We start from the raw sequence: 16840 nt of genomic DNA on the forward strand, positions 1-16840 counted from the left end.
GCAAATCCTCATTGTGCTGTATAATGTAGAAATGAAAAGTGCTGCTTTACGATCTGATTGCAAAACTAGAAATAGCTGGTAAATAAAACAAACCAGTGGGACAACATTTTTGAAGAGTGATGAATTTTTTCCTTACTACCTGTGGAGTGCAGAACTGTTACTGATAACAGTATTGCTGCATTTGAACTATCCAACCTGCCTATTTAATGTTATGTTTCCACCATAAGGTGTATAGCCAGTATCTAGAGGTCTCCATACTGTTGTATTCACAAGCGCAGGTCTGACACTGGAAGAAGGCACCTAAAACGGATCCCAGCTCTTTCTTCAAGAACAGAAGCAACTCAAATTACCAGCTAATAGCTACCCAAGGCCTTTCTGGTTTCATCTGTCCTTGTGTCTGTGTTATAGATTCCTTTTTGTAAGTAACTTCTTTTGACTTAAAATGATACTCAGATAAGCTTGTGATTTTTTGATAAAAGATTAGCCTCATAATTTCCTTTCTCTTTGTTTTTATAATGGGATTTTTCATAGTGTGGACCAAAAAGAGAAAAGGGATTTAAAGATATAAATGCCTATGTAATTTTTTTCATAGGAAGCCTCAGTGGTAGTCAAAATATGGCAGTGGTCTAAAGGAGAGTCACAGTTCTAGAGATTTAGAGACTATATATCCTTTGAGGCAGGAACCACCATTTTGTTCTGTGGTTATACAATACCATTTCCTGTATGCTTCTATAACGCTTGTACTTGGTAAGGTTCAGTGTGTGCTGTGATAAATTGAAAGCTATATGTGAACATGCTGCTGACTGGTCAGTGCTTAGATACTGGCTGACCAAGCAGTGTACTGCCCCTCTAGAATATGTACAGCAGAGTTCTGCCTGTCTTCTGAATTTGGATCAATCTCTATCCTCAAGCTACTGATTTTCCAAGAAGTGGTTGGAATTTATTCTCCTATGGACTTCTTACTGCTTCTTACCAAATTTGGTTGAAGTTCACTCCAAATGTAGTTGGAGGACAGGATGATCACATAGGCTTGTTTGCTTTGGAAACTAACCTAAAAATGTCTTTTTCTATTGTTCATTGTTTGGCGAAAACACATAGTATGTTTCATTTGGTTGTTTTAATTTTTCTTTATATAACAGACCATATCCAGTAGTAACCAAATACCATTGATTTATCGTGATATCCCCCGCTTCGCCCCAGGTTGCATATCCCAGACTGCTAACTTTTAAGATTTATTCCTAGTTGTGATTATTTATTCCAAACAACTTTTTCAGAAAAAGGAGTGTAGGAATAGTTCAGACCTGAAAAATTACTCACATTTCTCCAAATCCCGTATCTTTGGCTACATATACCTGTTGCTAAATTTTGTCTTTAAGTTCATGTAGAGACATATACTTAAAAAGAGTCTCCACATCAGGGAACTTTAGAGACAGAAAGAAGCCTTTCCTTGATGGGACACAGAATTCTGCATATCCGGTTTGACCATTTAAAACACTTCCAGTCATTGGTTTTCATCATATCAACTGAAGCTAAATCTTCTTTGTTCTTCTGCACTTACACTATTTCACAAAGCAGTTCTATTGGTTTTTTTCTGGTTGCTTAAGAATTGAATACATAAGTTAGCTGAGGAAAAACTTGATTGTAGAGCATAATTTAAAAAGTTTAAGCAGCAAATTGCTAGGAAATAAAGTCTTCAGATATGATGCCTTTCTATGTCAGTCAGTGGCAGACAGAAGCAGCCATAAATTCAGATAGATTCTTGGGGAGAACAGATTTAAAAGGTTTATTAAATAATTGAGCTCATCCTCATGCAAGTGCAGAAAGTAGTTCCCAGATAAATGACATCTTATTATTACAGGCTTGTTACTGGTATTGACCTAGCAGATACTGTATTGAATTGATGTTATAGAAATTAAGTATATTTTCAGTTCAAATTAGTGTACTCTTAAGTCTGAAAGAAGCTTCTGAACATGCAACAAGAAAGAGCAAAAAGGGCCTGTTGAGTTCATAATAATATTCTTCATATAATTATTTTTTATTCTTATTTTTTAAAAGGTGTTGGTGGGCAATGAGGATGTTTTGAATAAGAGAACTCGGAGAATTCTGTAGGGTTCTTATTTTCACTTCTGAAAATAAATACTGTGAAAATGAAAAACTTTCTTCATGATTTTCCTTCGGTTGATTTCAATCAAGGTTTATTATTAAGCACAGAGAAGTAATAATATTCTTTACACTAGGAAAAAGTAAGCAGGTTTGCTAAAAGCCTCCTTAATCCTTTCACCATCACTGCCACTTTCCTAGCCTAATTCTTCAAATGGAGAATCTTTCAGTTCTGATATAACACTTGGGGACAGGTCTGTATTCTTAATTTGTAATGAGAAGCTCTTCAAAATATTCATAACAGTGCATAAGTGCTAATTCTAAACTTTGTCATTTGAGTTTTCCTTAAAAGTTTTGACATATGCAAAAAATAAAAAAATCTTAAATTAGTTTCTGTTCTTAGGTATTCGGTGATTGTAATGTTCATTTTCAAATACGTCATAAAATTACTGAAAAAGTATTGCTGTTGTTTACTTTGAACTGTGAAAGATATCGTAGCAGAAATGTTTTAGAAAAAACATTTTATGTACACTTGAATATAATGTGTAGTGCTCAAGTGAATTGTTTATATACACACTTCTGTAAGAATCATATTCTTAATGTTCTTGGTATCAAATGTTGCTCTGTTTGCTTTATGTGCATGTTCATAAGACTATGACGTTTAATGAAGAGATCTTTTTAAAGTATTGATAGCCATGAGTAAATTATACTATGTTTGATCTGTGTTAAAGATTCAAAGTCCAAGGTCTTTGAATAGAACTTAGAATAAAAATGTAATTAGGTTACATCCCTAAAGTCTGATATATCTTTAAACAAGACTGCAAATGAAACTTTATTAAACCTTCAAATGAATTATTTCTTTGCTTTTTTAAATTCTTTTTCCCTCTCTTCTCTTTCATGTCTATTACTGACATTGCTGCTTGTATTTTACCTGTCTTTTCCAGGGTATTTTAATTATTTACTGCTTAATGAGTAGTACTGAGATGAAGCTTCATTCAAAGATGCCCACTCACTAACAGATTTTTTTGCTTCAAAGCTCTGCAAGGTCTTGGACTACTGCAGCTGAACCGGCAGTTGTCATCATAAACTTTCCTGGAGGCAGTGTTTCCCTTTAGTAATTGATAAAGGAGGCACTGTTTCCAGAGGTGCCGTCGCAGTGGGACCAAGAGCTGATGGGGTTGCATGTGCTCAGCTATTATCAATAATCTGTAGAAGTCATAGGTAAAACAAACATTATGAAGCTATTAATAAAAATATATCTTACTCTTCAGAGGATCATAGGATAATTCAAGTTGGAAGGGACCTCAGCAGGTCACTAGTCCAACCTGCTACTCAAAGCATCCTTCTGAAGTAGATTATCTGCACGACAGAACAGCTCCAGTGCTGGAGCGTTGCATCTGATATTAAACTTGTTATTGGAAGCTGTGAAAAGTAAGGGGAATGGGGTAGAATCTGAATAAAATGTAATCACTACAAAAAAATTATTTAAACTGAGGCAAGCATTTGACATGAGTTAGAAAAAAAAGTAGTGAAACTAATCTGCTTCAGTGTCACTTTCTGTATTTAAAAGATAATGATCATATTACTCTTTGAGATTAAATAGTAATATAACTTGTTTTCATTTGGTTCTACTGAGTTAAAAAAAACCCTAAAGCCCTGAAAAACAGAACTGCAAAGCGTGTGCCATTCTTCACTATTCATCACTACATTTTCACCTCCCTCCCCTCTCTGCATTTGGATATCTGCCTATAAACACTGAAATATTTGTGAAACCTGAAGTGTGAGCATCCCACTGAGCGTGGGCCTGCTCTTATTCAGAGCCTGGAGCCTTACATTGTGAGCTTCCTGAATACACTTTGCATCTTAGGTAGCCTTTGCATATAGAAAGCACTTTGATGCTTTACAAACATGAAAGAAGAAGGTTTGAGTGTTATCGTGAAGCAAGAATTCCATTCGCTTTGAAATGGGTATGTTGTCATTCAGCTAGTGTTCAACATTGTTTGCAATGTTCTCCTCTAGATTAAAATTGACATATATCAAACAGTGTTTGTTTATACATAATCAACAAATCAGAAGAAGGCATCTCACAAATGTTGCTTTCATGAAATATGTTAACCTAAAAAGATAAAGGAATTTTAATTGTAAACCAAAATTTTCTGTGTTGGTTCATTTGAATATGAATGCAGGACAGACAAGTTAGTGGAATTTTCATGTGGGACCTGTTCAGTTGTCGGGTTTTTTCCTGAAGTTGGACACTGATCTTGGAAGAGTACATTTTTTATTCTAGTTTGCATGTGGGCAAAATGCTGCTAAACACATTTGTGCAATTACCTGTTGCAAGGCCTTCAGAGACTCTAGATTCCACCTCAGACCTAAACTTCTGTGAAAACGCCTGAAATATGAACATTTTTTCCAGTTAAGCCTAAAGCAAAGGGAAAAATCAGTGATATAATGTAGTTCAGATAGCAAGACAGTAATTAGAGGTATGTTTCTAACTTTCAGAGTTAAGGGTTACACTTAGTATGAAATCACTCTTTGATTTAGTATTGTCTTTCATGCATGTCCATATGTTATATTTTGTACCACTCTGTAAAGTATACATGAGGTCTGTGTGCATATAGTTTTGGGGGGAATTCATCTAATTGACACCAGATTTTCTTTGCAGAGTTACTCAGAGTAGTTGCAATTGATCGAGAGAGTAGCTGTATGCCTCTCAGAGAAAATCTGAGAGGTTTTATGTAGAGCCAGAAGCAACTTAAGAAGACCTGGAACTGACCCAGAATTTTGAGGGTACGCTGCAGTAACTGGAAGAAAGGCAAGAGGAGGATATTTGTTCCAGTCTCCCCTACAACAGTGCCAGTTCCTCCTGTACTTTTTTCATGCTTTCTTGTAAGAACAAGATTTTTCACAGCAGTTCGTCTTCTGGTAATGTGCTCTTCAGTTAATTACTGTTTTTTTCTCTTGCTGGTCCACAGTAAACTATCCCCAAAGCAGCTGTCATTTCAGCTGCCTGTGGGAAACCCTTCCTTCTTTGCAGTTCAGTAGTGTTGGCAGCAGCAGGGGAAGGGATTAGAGGGCAGACAGGCAAGCAACCAGAGAAACTAGTATTATTCCTAGCTTGTGAGGAGTGTCTTAACCCTTTAAGCAACATCTTTTTAGAGCATTCTTAATATCATAATGTGTTGATGATGCGATATAACATACTGTGAACAGTCCTACTGTGGGCGCTACAATATGCAGTGCCCTCTAGGTTTGAGTATTTGAGCTTTAAGGCAAGTAATTTAGGTCCTCGGAGGACAAGACTATATATGATCTAATGCTCACTGGATTCCTATAGGTATGTTTTTCTTTTGGACAACAGATACTTGCTTAACTAATGTCAACAGAAATAATATATCATTCTCTAAACTGCAATACCAAGGATTAGCCTAGCAGTTCTTGACCCAGACAAGGGAACATAGAATACCATCTTTTTGCACTGCAGTCTCAGTCCACCAATGCCGTATCTCAGGTTGTGTGATGCTCAACTTTCCTTTTATCTCCTTCCTTCTCCTTTATGTCCTCAAGCCTTCTACTTCTCAGGCATGCTTTCAGTTGACCTTGAGCAGCTTAGACTCTAGGGAGAGGTCTACTAGTGTATTGTCAAATTGGGGAAATTGTCAGAATACCCTATAATGAGCTAGCATGTTCATTACAACAGTCCTAAGAACTGTCTATGTGGTTTTGCTAAAACTCCCTGTGGAATCTTTCTGAAAAATGTTATCAGCTCTTGCATAGTAAATGAAAAAACTTTTTATCCTTTATCTTAAAAATGCTCACCTTGATTGTCGTCTGATGACTGGTTGTGTTTTAGAGGAATCTTGTAGAGTTGTGGAAGCACAAAATTTTATCTTAAATCTCTTCCACAATTTCTATCTTTCTTTTGCAGATGGCACATAAACTCCGGTTCTTGCATCTGAGATCAGTCCCAGTGACTTCTGTACGATTCATTTTACTTCAGGAGTCCAGGGTGGTTCAACTATTTACTGAATGAGAGCCTTTTTTTATGATTCTTGTGAGCTTTTTATTCCACCTCCCAACACATCTCTGTTAAAGACTTATAACAACCTCTGTAGATAGTGGCTCACATCATTGGAAACTGTGATAGATTCTTAACTATTTCAGCATGAATAGTGCTACCATAATTAACGTAACTGAACATAGGAAACTAAAAATAATACAAGTAGTTCAAGTAGTTAAACTGAAATATAATCCTATATCTTTTAAAATAGTAATAACATTTTTCTTTTTTTGCTACCATTAACTGTTGCTTCAAGCAGATTTTATGTCCACATTGTACAGTGGACAGTAATAACTGATTACAAAAGATGTCCTAGTCCTAGATTAAAATATACTATAACATAAAGCTTTATTGTTCCTTTAGGTTGTTGTTTTAAGCTAAAGTGGAATATTTTCTAAAGTCCTCAACAACTGTTTACAATTTAGAATTAAATGTGCTTTCTGCTTATACTAGTGCTGCTGAAGAAATGTACCGAACAGACCTATCACTTTTTTGTGCAATTGTTTCTGTGGCATTATTTTCGTTGGTAAATGTACAAGCTGATAGAAAAGGAAATCATTAGGTGCTCTCAGTATTGCTGAGGCATGGAGCTAGAACAGGTCAGTCACTGCATTTTGCAGATTGTGACATTTTAAATTACCTGTACACTACTGGAAGCAATCCGTGGACCTAATTAACATCTCACCTAATTAATGTCAGGACTGTATATAGAGAATTCTAGATAGTTTTGCACTGCCTTTATTTATTAAATACCACATTATTCAAATTTGCTATCTTTAATTTCAGTATTGAAAACTTCAGATCTGTGTGCTGTTTTCTTAAGTGGGAGTAACTTCCTTTTTTTTTTTTTTTTTTCCTCCTTCAAGTAATCAATGCACTGCTGAATGAGTTCATTTTAATGCACTCAATCATGCCTCTAATGTTTGTAGCTTACGGGCGCAAGCATCAGTAATGCAGGAATGTTATATGGCTTTAGTTTGGGCCATTTCATAAAATATTCATGGAATCAAAAATGTGCATCAAAATAGCGGCTGGGAGAATTACATTTATGTGCCTGCTTTTATGGCAGCTTCACATTTAAACCCATTTGTGTTAATATCTAGTCAATCTTTCTACTTAAAAAAAAAAAAAAAAAATAGTAGTCTCCATATATACCCCTTTTGGTTTGATATCTAATTTGATATAACAAATGTATACTTTTGGAGTGGGTTTTAGGAAGGGAAATTATAAAGGAAGTTTTAGATAATGTAAAAACGTTTCTCTTCAGTGTTTACAAAATTACATTGAGTTCTTTTGCTTGAATGAATAGATTTATTTTTTTGACTTCTAGGCAACTCAGTGAAAACTGTAGCACAAATCTTTGTGCATATGTATGTAGTTGCTATGAAAGTAAGAGTAATTTATAAAATTTGATACTGTTAGTAGCAGAGTAATGTCTTATATTCATATAATTGTTTAAAACTGATTCTTTACTCCCAAAATTATATTGTGACAATGTTTACCTCCCATATTTAAGACTAAACTATTGCTGATAGGTTTTCTTTTGTTATGCCCTGAGCTACATTAAACTATAACATGTTAGTAGTGGTAGTATATATGTTGTAAGAGTTACGTTTCTGGTTTTTGATTCCTTTTATAAACAGGGAAGAGGGCGATATCAGAGATTCTCAAACTCCATTTACTATACACTGAGCTAATTTCTGCATGGTGGTAGGAAAAGAAATACACAATTGCTGTTAATGTTGCCAACTGAAAATAGCTTCATGTAACATTTAGCAAATAGATTTTTCAAATATAGATTTCCTAGAAACACCTTCTGGATTTTCTCTTTGAATTCCTAGAGATATAAAAGATACATTTCTACAAACTATTCCAAGTGATTTTCCTACTCATTGTTTTTCCTTTCATTTTGCCTTTTTTTTTTCTTCTCTCTTTCTTCTTTTCCTTCAATTGATAATAAAAGTCATTTAAAACTCTGCCTTGTCACTGCTCAGGTGAGATAAAGATACTCTTACTCTCAGAAATGTTCTGTAATTGGCTTATTACTTTCTTTTAATGTTTTTCAAGATTTTCAGACAGCATCTACCTGTGTCTGCACCTAACAGTTACAGTAGTTCAGTGTTTAAAAATTGGAATGCACTGGCCAGATCAATTCCAACTGAACCAACTCATGACAGTGAATAAACTTGCCACCCCCCTGAAAACATGATTTTTCCACAACATTTGAGGTTCACATAAACATTATGGATTAAAGAAATAGACTGATACATCGTTTGCCAATGAGAACAAGGGATTTCAGATTATTCCAAAGTCTAAAATGTTTTACCTTCCATGAATTTGAAAGGTCTCCAAATAACTAGTATTACTTAAAAGAGTCTTCAGTAAGCAAATTCCCAGCCATGAGGGCCTCTCAGGTCAGGAATTCCATCTCTTCCTCATTTAGAAAAGTAGCAGGTATTTTATTTTTTTGCTCAGCACCTTCTTTTTGGTATTTCTGTGAGCAGATTGTATTACTTTTTACTTCATAATCTTTCTTGGTAGTTCAGTGAAGCCAAATGTTATTTAGTTCCACTTGAATACTACCAAAAAGATTATATTGCTTTTGTATTTTGAAGCATGATGTAGATGGATTGTTTCTAAAGAGGTTTCACTGAGATCTGGCAAAAAGGATGTCAGGTCACAGCTGTTATGGTTAGGCCAGCTCTTAAGAACTATGGGATACAAGGAATATATGAGTTCAATTTCTAGTCTGACAGAAACTTTCGCAAGGGGATACTGCAAGTGAGGAAGCATGGGTAACAATTACCAAACCTGATAGTTCTAACAATCTAAAAAATAGTTCTGAAGGTTGCACGTATTATTTACGTAAGTGATGTGTCCCGTTAAGAGATTATATTACAGAGTCTTAGGAGAAACTCAGATACTGTGTTCAGCTTCAAATTACGTATCCGGGTGATACCATTAATTTGTTTGCTGCTTCCCCTTCTTACTAGAAGTTTTTGTTACACATGGATCAAACTCTATTATTCTAAAGAATCCATTACACATGTAGTGAAACTAGATCACTTAAATGTACTGCAATATCCTTTCAAAAGGACAGTCAATTGTTTAATAAACTTTGGGGAAAATTCCAAGGAGGAGTCTGTATGTGCTTATGAGTATCCCAGTGGATAAAATGCTAGATCTAGCTATTAACATTAAATGTCAACTCAACTTTCCATCATTTGTCACAAAGCCAACACTAGCTTCTTCAATTAATATCTTAAATCTGCATTTAGCAACTTGGATAACTGGAATTCTGTTGACTTCTGAGTTGAACTTGCCCTAAGAAGTTAACTGGACTGGATAGGCAGAAATCCAAATTCAAATTGGAAGCCTCTTTAGAACAGACAAGAGTTTTCATCTGGGTTTAGCAAGTCTACATCTCTATTTCCTGTTACGTGTACTGTCAGTGAATCCTTAAACAGCTTATACTGGTCTTGATAATTTCACTTTGTTCAGTCTGATGTCAAGTATGTGATATTTGGAAAGAATGTATAGATCTTTTCCTGTCTGTTTACACGGTCTGATAGCTACTCTGGCAATAAGATTTTTTCTAACGTTTTGGGTTATCTCTCCGATACCTGTCCCTAGCTAGACTGGAACTGAATAAAGCCTGCTGTCTCCCCTTTGACCTGGCATTTCACTCTTCGGCACTTTTTGTTGTTTCCTCTGGGACTCTTAAATGAATCATAGGTTGTAGAGCCTTAAAATGATTTGTCTATGAAACTCATTTAATTAGTTGCTTCTTTGAAAGAGAAGTTTCTTGTTCTTGTCAATTTTAGTTGCACTCATTTTAATCATCAGAGAAGCTTAATATGAAAACAAATTTCATTCTAATAAAGATAAGAGTTCTGTTTTATATTGCAAAGTTGAAAGCATGATTATAAAAGGGTAACATATGCAAAAGGCAAATCCAAATTAAGTTAATAAGAGGAATCTGTCATAGCTGTTCTGCTGCCTCCAGGTTGGCTGGAGGCCTGGGGAGCTAGCCTCATTTTCTCTCAGAATGCTTAAAGAAGGTCCTTCTCCAAGCTTCTCTCCCTTCCTTTCCTAGAATTGGGAAACAACTTTTCTCCTTCCTGGTTCTTTTTGTAATTTGAACACAGCACCGTAAAAACAGTCTGCAAAACAGTAATTGTTCCTTATAAATGATGTTTCAGGAGAGATGTAAAATGCAAACATCTAAACAAACTTAGTTTATGGTTTGTTTCAGCTTTTAATAGAAATAGCAATTGATATATTGATGATCTATGGGACAAGATTACACACACAAACTTACGAAGGAAGGGTCACATTCACAGTTTTCCCTGCTATAGACCATTCTTTGTAAAACAAGGTACTGTAACCAGAAAGCCTTTTTTTGTGTAATGTAAATGGTCTCATCTTATCTGCTTCCCAGCAGTTTTTCTGTACCCATTATGTACAAGGAAAAGCTTTTCTGTTCTTTCAAAGGGCTGTCATTTTCCATTGTCCAGAAAGCGTGGAAATCTCCTAGATTGCATATATACACAGAGATAAATCTAGCTGAAGGTAGAGGGGAGAGAGAAACTACTTGCCTGTTAAAATGAATTGAACTTTATCTTCAAACTTTCCTTTGCCTTAAAGATGTTTGAGTAACTTACGTTTGAAGATCTTAAAGTGTATTACTTAAGGCTCAATAATTAATCTATTAGTGGTTAATGCTCTTCCAGTAAATTTACTACATAAACTCACCAGAGTTGGCCTAGTAATAACTGTTGAATAAATTACTTTGCATAACAATTCTTTTTTCATCAATTAATTTATTTGAATAAAGATACTTTTTTTCCCCCACAGTTTTCATGCCTTTATTCTCCACATTTCAAATCTTTCAGCACAGGTTTTCATTATGGAAAAAGAAACTTGAGGAACAGTTTGAATAGTGATTATTTATGCATAAATGTGATTTTGAAATATGAGATCCACAAAGGCTATATTCATGAATCTATAATAGATGTATTTTCTAGAAAATTCTGACTTTGCATCCTTGGGATCACACACCCCCAACATTGTGAATCTACAAAGAAAAGATAATTTAAAATACGATAAGTTTAAATTACAGCATTACTGGTAACTGTGAGATTTCGCAGTATTTTCCAGCGATTTCTAAGTTATATATTGAAGATTCTTGAAAAATCTGTGAAATGGTTGGCTGCAACTTACTTTCTAATGAGAAAATTATTACAGACTAATAACTTCTTAGAATTCTGTTGATTACACTGATTGTAATTACGAATGACATTTTTCAGGTCATGTCATGAAAGCTGCTGAGCATTATGAAGCATTTTATCAGCTAACAGAGGGTTCAACATGGAAGGATGAGACAGGCCATACTTACAATTCACTGGCATGTGAGCATCTCTGGAGAATTTATACATTACTAGCAGATAAAATGCTAGAAAATAAAGAACACCAACAGGCCATCAAAACACTAATAAAAGCTTTAAAAATGGCAAAAGAAGGTAGGTGGAAAATAACACTTTCACATTCCTCTATTTGATGTGCATGCCACGGTTTTCCCAAGAGTAAAGTAGAAATTGTCAAGTGTTTTGACTGGGTGATTATTTCCTATGAAATTCAAAGACAAATGCTATCAATACACTTCCAGATCTCACTAAAGCAGAAATGCCTTCTTGCTGACAACAAAGAATCTTTTAGATTCCTGAAAGCTTTATCTCCAAAAGAACAACCTTGTGGGAATAATAGTATAAAGCAGTGAACCTATAATCAGAAAGTGAGGTCACTGATGGAATATCAGCTCACTGATTTTGATTGGCTAGTCACTGTTGATTTGGCAATTTGGGGGTGATATTATCTGCTGGAACACTACCTTTTCACTCTATATAGTTATTTAGTACTTGCAAAAAACAGTTTTCTATCATAAGCAAACAAGATTTCTTCTGTATATGTTAATACATATAAATACTTCGAAACCTGAAGTAAAAAATTACAGAATCACAGAATAGCTGAGGTAGGAAGAGAGACCTCTGGAGATCATCAGGGTCAGCTAGAGCAGGCTGCCCAGGACTACATCCAGTCAAGTTTTTAGTATCTCCTTAGGTAGAGACTCCATAACCATTCTGGAAAACATTTTCCACTGTTCAAACACCCTCACAATAAAGAAGTATTTTGTTGAGTTCAAATGGAATTTCAGTTTGTGCCCATTGCCTCTTGTCCTGTCACTGAGCACCACTGAGAAGAACCTAGCTCCCTCTTCTTTACTGCTGCCTAAGAGCTACTCATAAGATCCCCTGAGCCTTCTCTTCTGTGGTCTGAACAGTCCCAGCTCCCTCAGCCTCTCCTCCTAGGACAGATGCTCCCAGTCCCTCAGTCATCTTTGCAGCCCTTTGCTGGACTCACTCCACTATGTCCCTCTCTCTCTTCTACTGGGGAGCCCAGAATGGGACACAGCACTCCTGGGGTGACCTCACCGGTGCTGAGTAGAGGCAAAGGATCACCTCCCTCGACCTGCTCGCAACGCTCTGCCTCGTGCAGCCCAGTTGGTTGCCTTTGCCACGAGTGTGCATTGCTGTCTCATGGGCAACTTGTTGTCCACCAGGAAAGCCAGGTCCTTCTCTGCCAAGCTCCTTTCCATCCAGTCAGCCCGCAGCCTGGGCTGGTGCCTGGCGTTATCCCTCCCCAGGTGCAGGACTTTGCATTTCCCTTTCCTGGACTTCACGAGACTGCCATCGGCCCATTTCCCCAGCCTGCCGAGGTCCCTCTGAATGGCAGCGCAACCACCTACCTGGTGGATCAACCATTCCTCCTCAATGTTGTGTTGCCTGCAAACATGCTGAGGGTACACTTGGTCACACCCTCCAGGTCATTAATGAAGATATTAATGAGTATTGGTGCCAGTATTGATGCCTGAGCACACAACTAGTGACTGGCCTCCCACTGGACTTCACGCTGCTGCTTACAATCCTTTGAAGGCCGGCAGCTCAGCTAGTTTTCAGTCTACCTCACTGTCTGTTTATCTAAGCCATATTTTATCAGCTTGTGTACGAAGACGTTATGGGAGGTGGTGTCAGAAGCCTTGTTAAAATTGAAACAACATCCACTGCTTTGCCTTCATCCACCAAGCCAGTCATCTTATCCTAGAAGGCTATCAGGTTGATGAAGCACAAATTCCCTGTCTTAATCTGTGCTGACTACTCTTGATTGCCTTCTTGTTCTAGATAATGGCTGTATGAAGCTTTGTCCATGTGTGGCTAGGTTTAAAATTGGGGGAAATCAGAATAGCATTTGAATCTATATAATGTGCAATGTTGATCAGCTAGAAATACTATGCTCTGGAGCACTTCTTACGCATGAGACCGAACAGAAAAGAGAAGACAAATCTTACAAGTTGACTTTATGAAAATACACATAATTTTCCAGACTTTTCAGAAATCTTAATAATGCTTGTTTCTCAAAAGATGCTGTTAAATGTCCACTCCTACGGACTTACTTTTCCTAGATGATTATTCTAGATGGTTATTGGAGTGCTTCTCAGAAGTAAGATAGAAGGTCTCAAATAATCATCTTTTTCCATGCACCGCAATTTAAGAGCCTTTCATGGTATTCCTTAAGGGGCATATTTTGCATAAGAATTGCACATACAATTAATTTATAATATTAATTCAATATTTATCACCAGATACATTAGTTTTTTAAATTTAATAACGTATGCCCAACATTAACCTGTTAGCCAGTCTTTGAGTAGTAGTTAGGATAGATAGAATTAAACTATCAAAAATGACAAAAAAAAATTGAAGATCTTTTCCAAATTTTAAAATAAGTTTTGCCACAAATGAATATATGACTATACAGGCAGATAGTATAACACAGCAATCTATAGAAAACTATAAAACGTATTCAGTGAAGCCAAGGCAAGTTCCTAAAAAGAAATATCTTTATTAGACCAGCAGATACTCTTGGAAAAAATGAACAAGCTTTCAGGCATCTCAGCCCATGTGAACTTTGCCGTTTATTATTTTAAAAAGTGCCAGCAAATTATTTCTATTTCAGGTTTTTTATTATATTGTCTTTGATTATATTAATTCTAAAGAACCAAAATTTCTCATCTTGCGTTATCTCATGAAGAATAACATTCTAAAACACCGTTTGAAATCTAAATGCTTTTGTGTGGTAATTTTTGGGGAATAAACCAAACAGGACTTTGGGGGCAAAAATTCAGTTCTTTCCATTCCAAATATTTGATTTGTGAGGGTATATGATTGCATTTGGCTAATTTTTTCTTTTAATTAAACCAGTAAATAACCTATTTTGTTTTTATCTGCAATTTACATTAGTAGATCTGTTTTGTGAGTTGCCTGTTTAGATCTTTTCTCTTGGGAGTATGTACCCAAATACTGAGAATGCCAATACAATTAATCAGCTGAAGAAGGTCACGTGTACCCAAAACCTTCTTCATCTTTTCTAGCTGCATCTGTTGATCAAATACAAGCTTTTATCTTTTTCTACAGCTGGTATCTATAATACATGCTTAAGTCACAGCTACAGTAAAACTGCTGCTACTAATCTTTACTGAAGTAACTAGAAGGACTGCTGATGAAGTTTCCCACCAACTTCTTCCTATTGCTAGTGAAAACTGCTGGAAATGAAGAGATTATCAAAATGGATCTGATTCCTTTCCAAAACTTACTTTGACGAGGCAGATGTTCCAGTGCCCTTACTTCAAATCAGTCACATTCTTAGCTTCCTGAGACATGTAGTAAATACCACTATGCACAGTATACTTGCCATTGTTCTCTTTAAATTTAAGCTTTAGAAGCTCCTTTCAGACGAGTTCTCCAGTCCCCATTCCAGAACCATAGCCTTTGTCTATGAAGCCCATATTTAACAATTTAGTTAAACCCATACTGATTCTGGCTGCCATCTGTAATATCCATTCTCTCCTTCTGGACCATCATCTATGTTTATGTATTTTATGAATTAGGATTAGATATTACCCACTTCAGACTCTCAGACTGTTCTTAAGTGAGGAAGGAGGTTTTTTATATCCCTAGCAACTTTTCACTTATTATTCCTCTGTGAAACTGTATTTCTATATCCTTTTGCCTCATTAAGCCTTTTAAGGGATATTGAATACTGGAACAGACCATCAGGTTTTTGAGTTACAGGCTTTTCATAATTTTATGTAACGTATGAAGCGCTATAGATAGAGCATTGCTATGGCCTCAGCAATTATAACATTCAGAGAGTTCCAGAACTAGATGTAGGCTTCTGTGTGTTTGGACATAAAGAATTTATTAGCCTGACAATTGTAGGTAGTTAATCTCCCTTTTCAATGCAACTATATTTATTTATGCATTTTACAAAATATCTTGATATGCGGTTATGCTTCAGGTTGATTTTCCACTCTTTATTGTGTTTGAGCAGATGGATATTGAGCAACAGAAAGACTGAAATTTTGGCTATTTTTAATATAATTTCATCTACAATTTTTTTTTATGGATACTCATGTTCTGGAGGGAAATTTTTGAATATAGTGTGATATAGTAAGCATTTATATAATTAATTTATATAAATTTCAGTATTGAATGGATGATTTTCTATTGAGAGAGCAATATAAAAAGACCAGCAAGTAGTGTTCGTTAGATCAGTATTAGTGAAATAAAACCTGGCGTGGAAAAGTGTGAAGCACCTCAGTTAGCAACTGCCTGTTCAGAATTTTCTATGACTACTGCTTGCAAGTATAAGTTATCCCTTTTTTTAGCTATTCTAGCCTACAGTAGCTTGCAAAATAGCCATGAGGATAAGAAATATGAACCTGGTCTATGGATAGTTCTCTCTTAGTGTTTCACTAAGATTCACATTAGGGAAGTGGATGGGTCAATATATTTTGTGTTTATGTATTAGGGTGTGTTATATATTTGTAGCTACTTTTATTTTATATATGAATATATAGAGAGAGGCTACTATGATTTTCTAATGTGAAGACACTGTGAGTATTATTAAACAATTCATGACAGAGAACATTGCAGCATGTTAAACTGATTGTACAGCGTTACTTACTGGAAGTATTTTCTCTGACTTTGCTGAACTTTTTTGTTAAATTTTGTTTAAATTCATAGTCCCTATTTTTAATTACCACTATATATTTTTGGAAAGAGATAAATGGCAAGGTTAAGGAGAAGGAAAAACTTACTACAGTATTTAAACATCTGTATGTTATTTAAGAACCTGCAAGAACTGTCTGTACTAATGTCATTTTGTTCAGATTATGTTGGTAACTGTAACTTTAATCCTTTCTTTAGGAGGTGGTATGAAGATGGAAGGAGAAGCTGCATATTGCTTAAGTTTAGCATATCATTTTGCTGGAGAGCAACAGACGGCATTATCAGTAAGTTTATTTTAAAGTTGCTTTGGCTTTCCCAATGCCTTTCTCTGCCTCTTTGGTATCTGAGGCATTTTGGAGAGTGGAAAAGACTTGGAGAGACTTGGCTCACAGACCTTTTATAACTGTATCTAGTTCTGTAGACAGGGATACATGTGGCTTAAGCAATTATGGTTCCAATAAATTCCAGAACTGATGGAGTCTAGGTTTCCATGCTTGGATCTGTAGAAATAATATAAATTGACAATTCAGGTTATATGTGACTAGCTTTCCTTTTC

At 35.7% G+C, this 16840-nt stretch overlaps 1 protein-coding gene across 1 annotated transcript in view; it reads left to right on the forward strand.

Annotated features, from left to right (window-relative positions):
• TTC29 (tetratricopeptide repeat domain 29) overlaps positions 1-16840 on the forward strand; it is a 214486-nt gene that overhangs the window by 118421 nt on the left and 79225 nt on the right. Inside the window, 2 exon segments of the mRNA XM_050896042.1 lie at positions 11470-11682; positions 16483-16568. Of these exon segments, the coding sequence (XP_050751999.1) occupies positions 11470-11682; positions 16483-16568 (299 nt within the window).

The sequence above is a fragment of the Gymnogyps californianus genome, chromosome 4, assembly GCF_018139145.2.
Source record: "Gymnogyps californianus isolate 813 chromosome 4, ASM1813914v2, whole genome shotgun sequence".
Taxonomy (NCBI): Eukaryota; Metazoa; Chordata; class Aves; order Accipitriformes; family Cathartidae; genus Gymnogyps; species Gymnogyps californianus.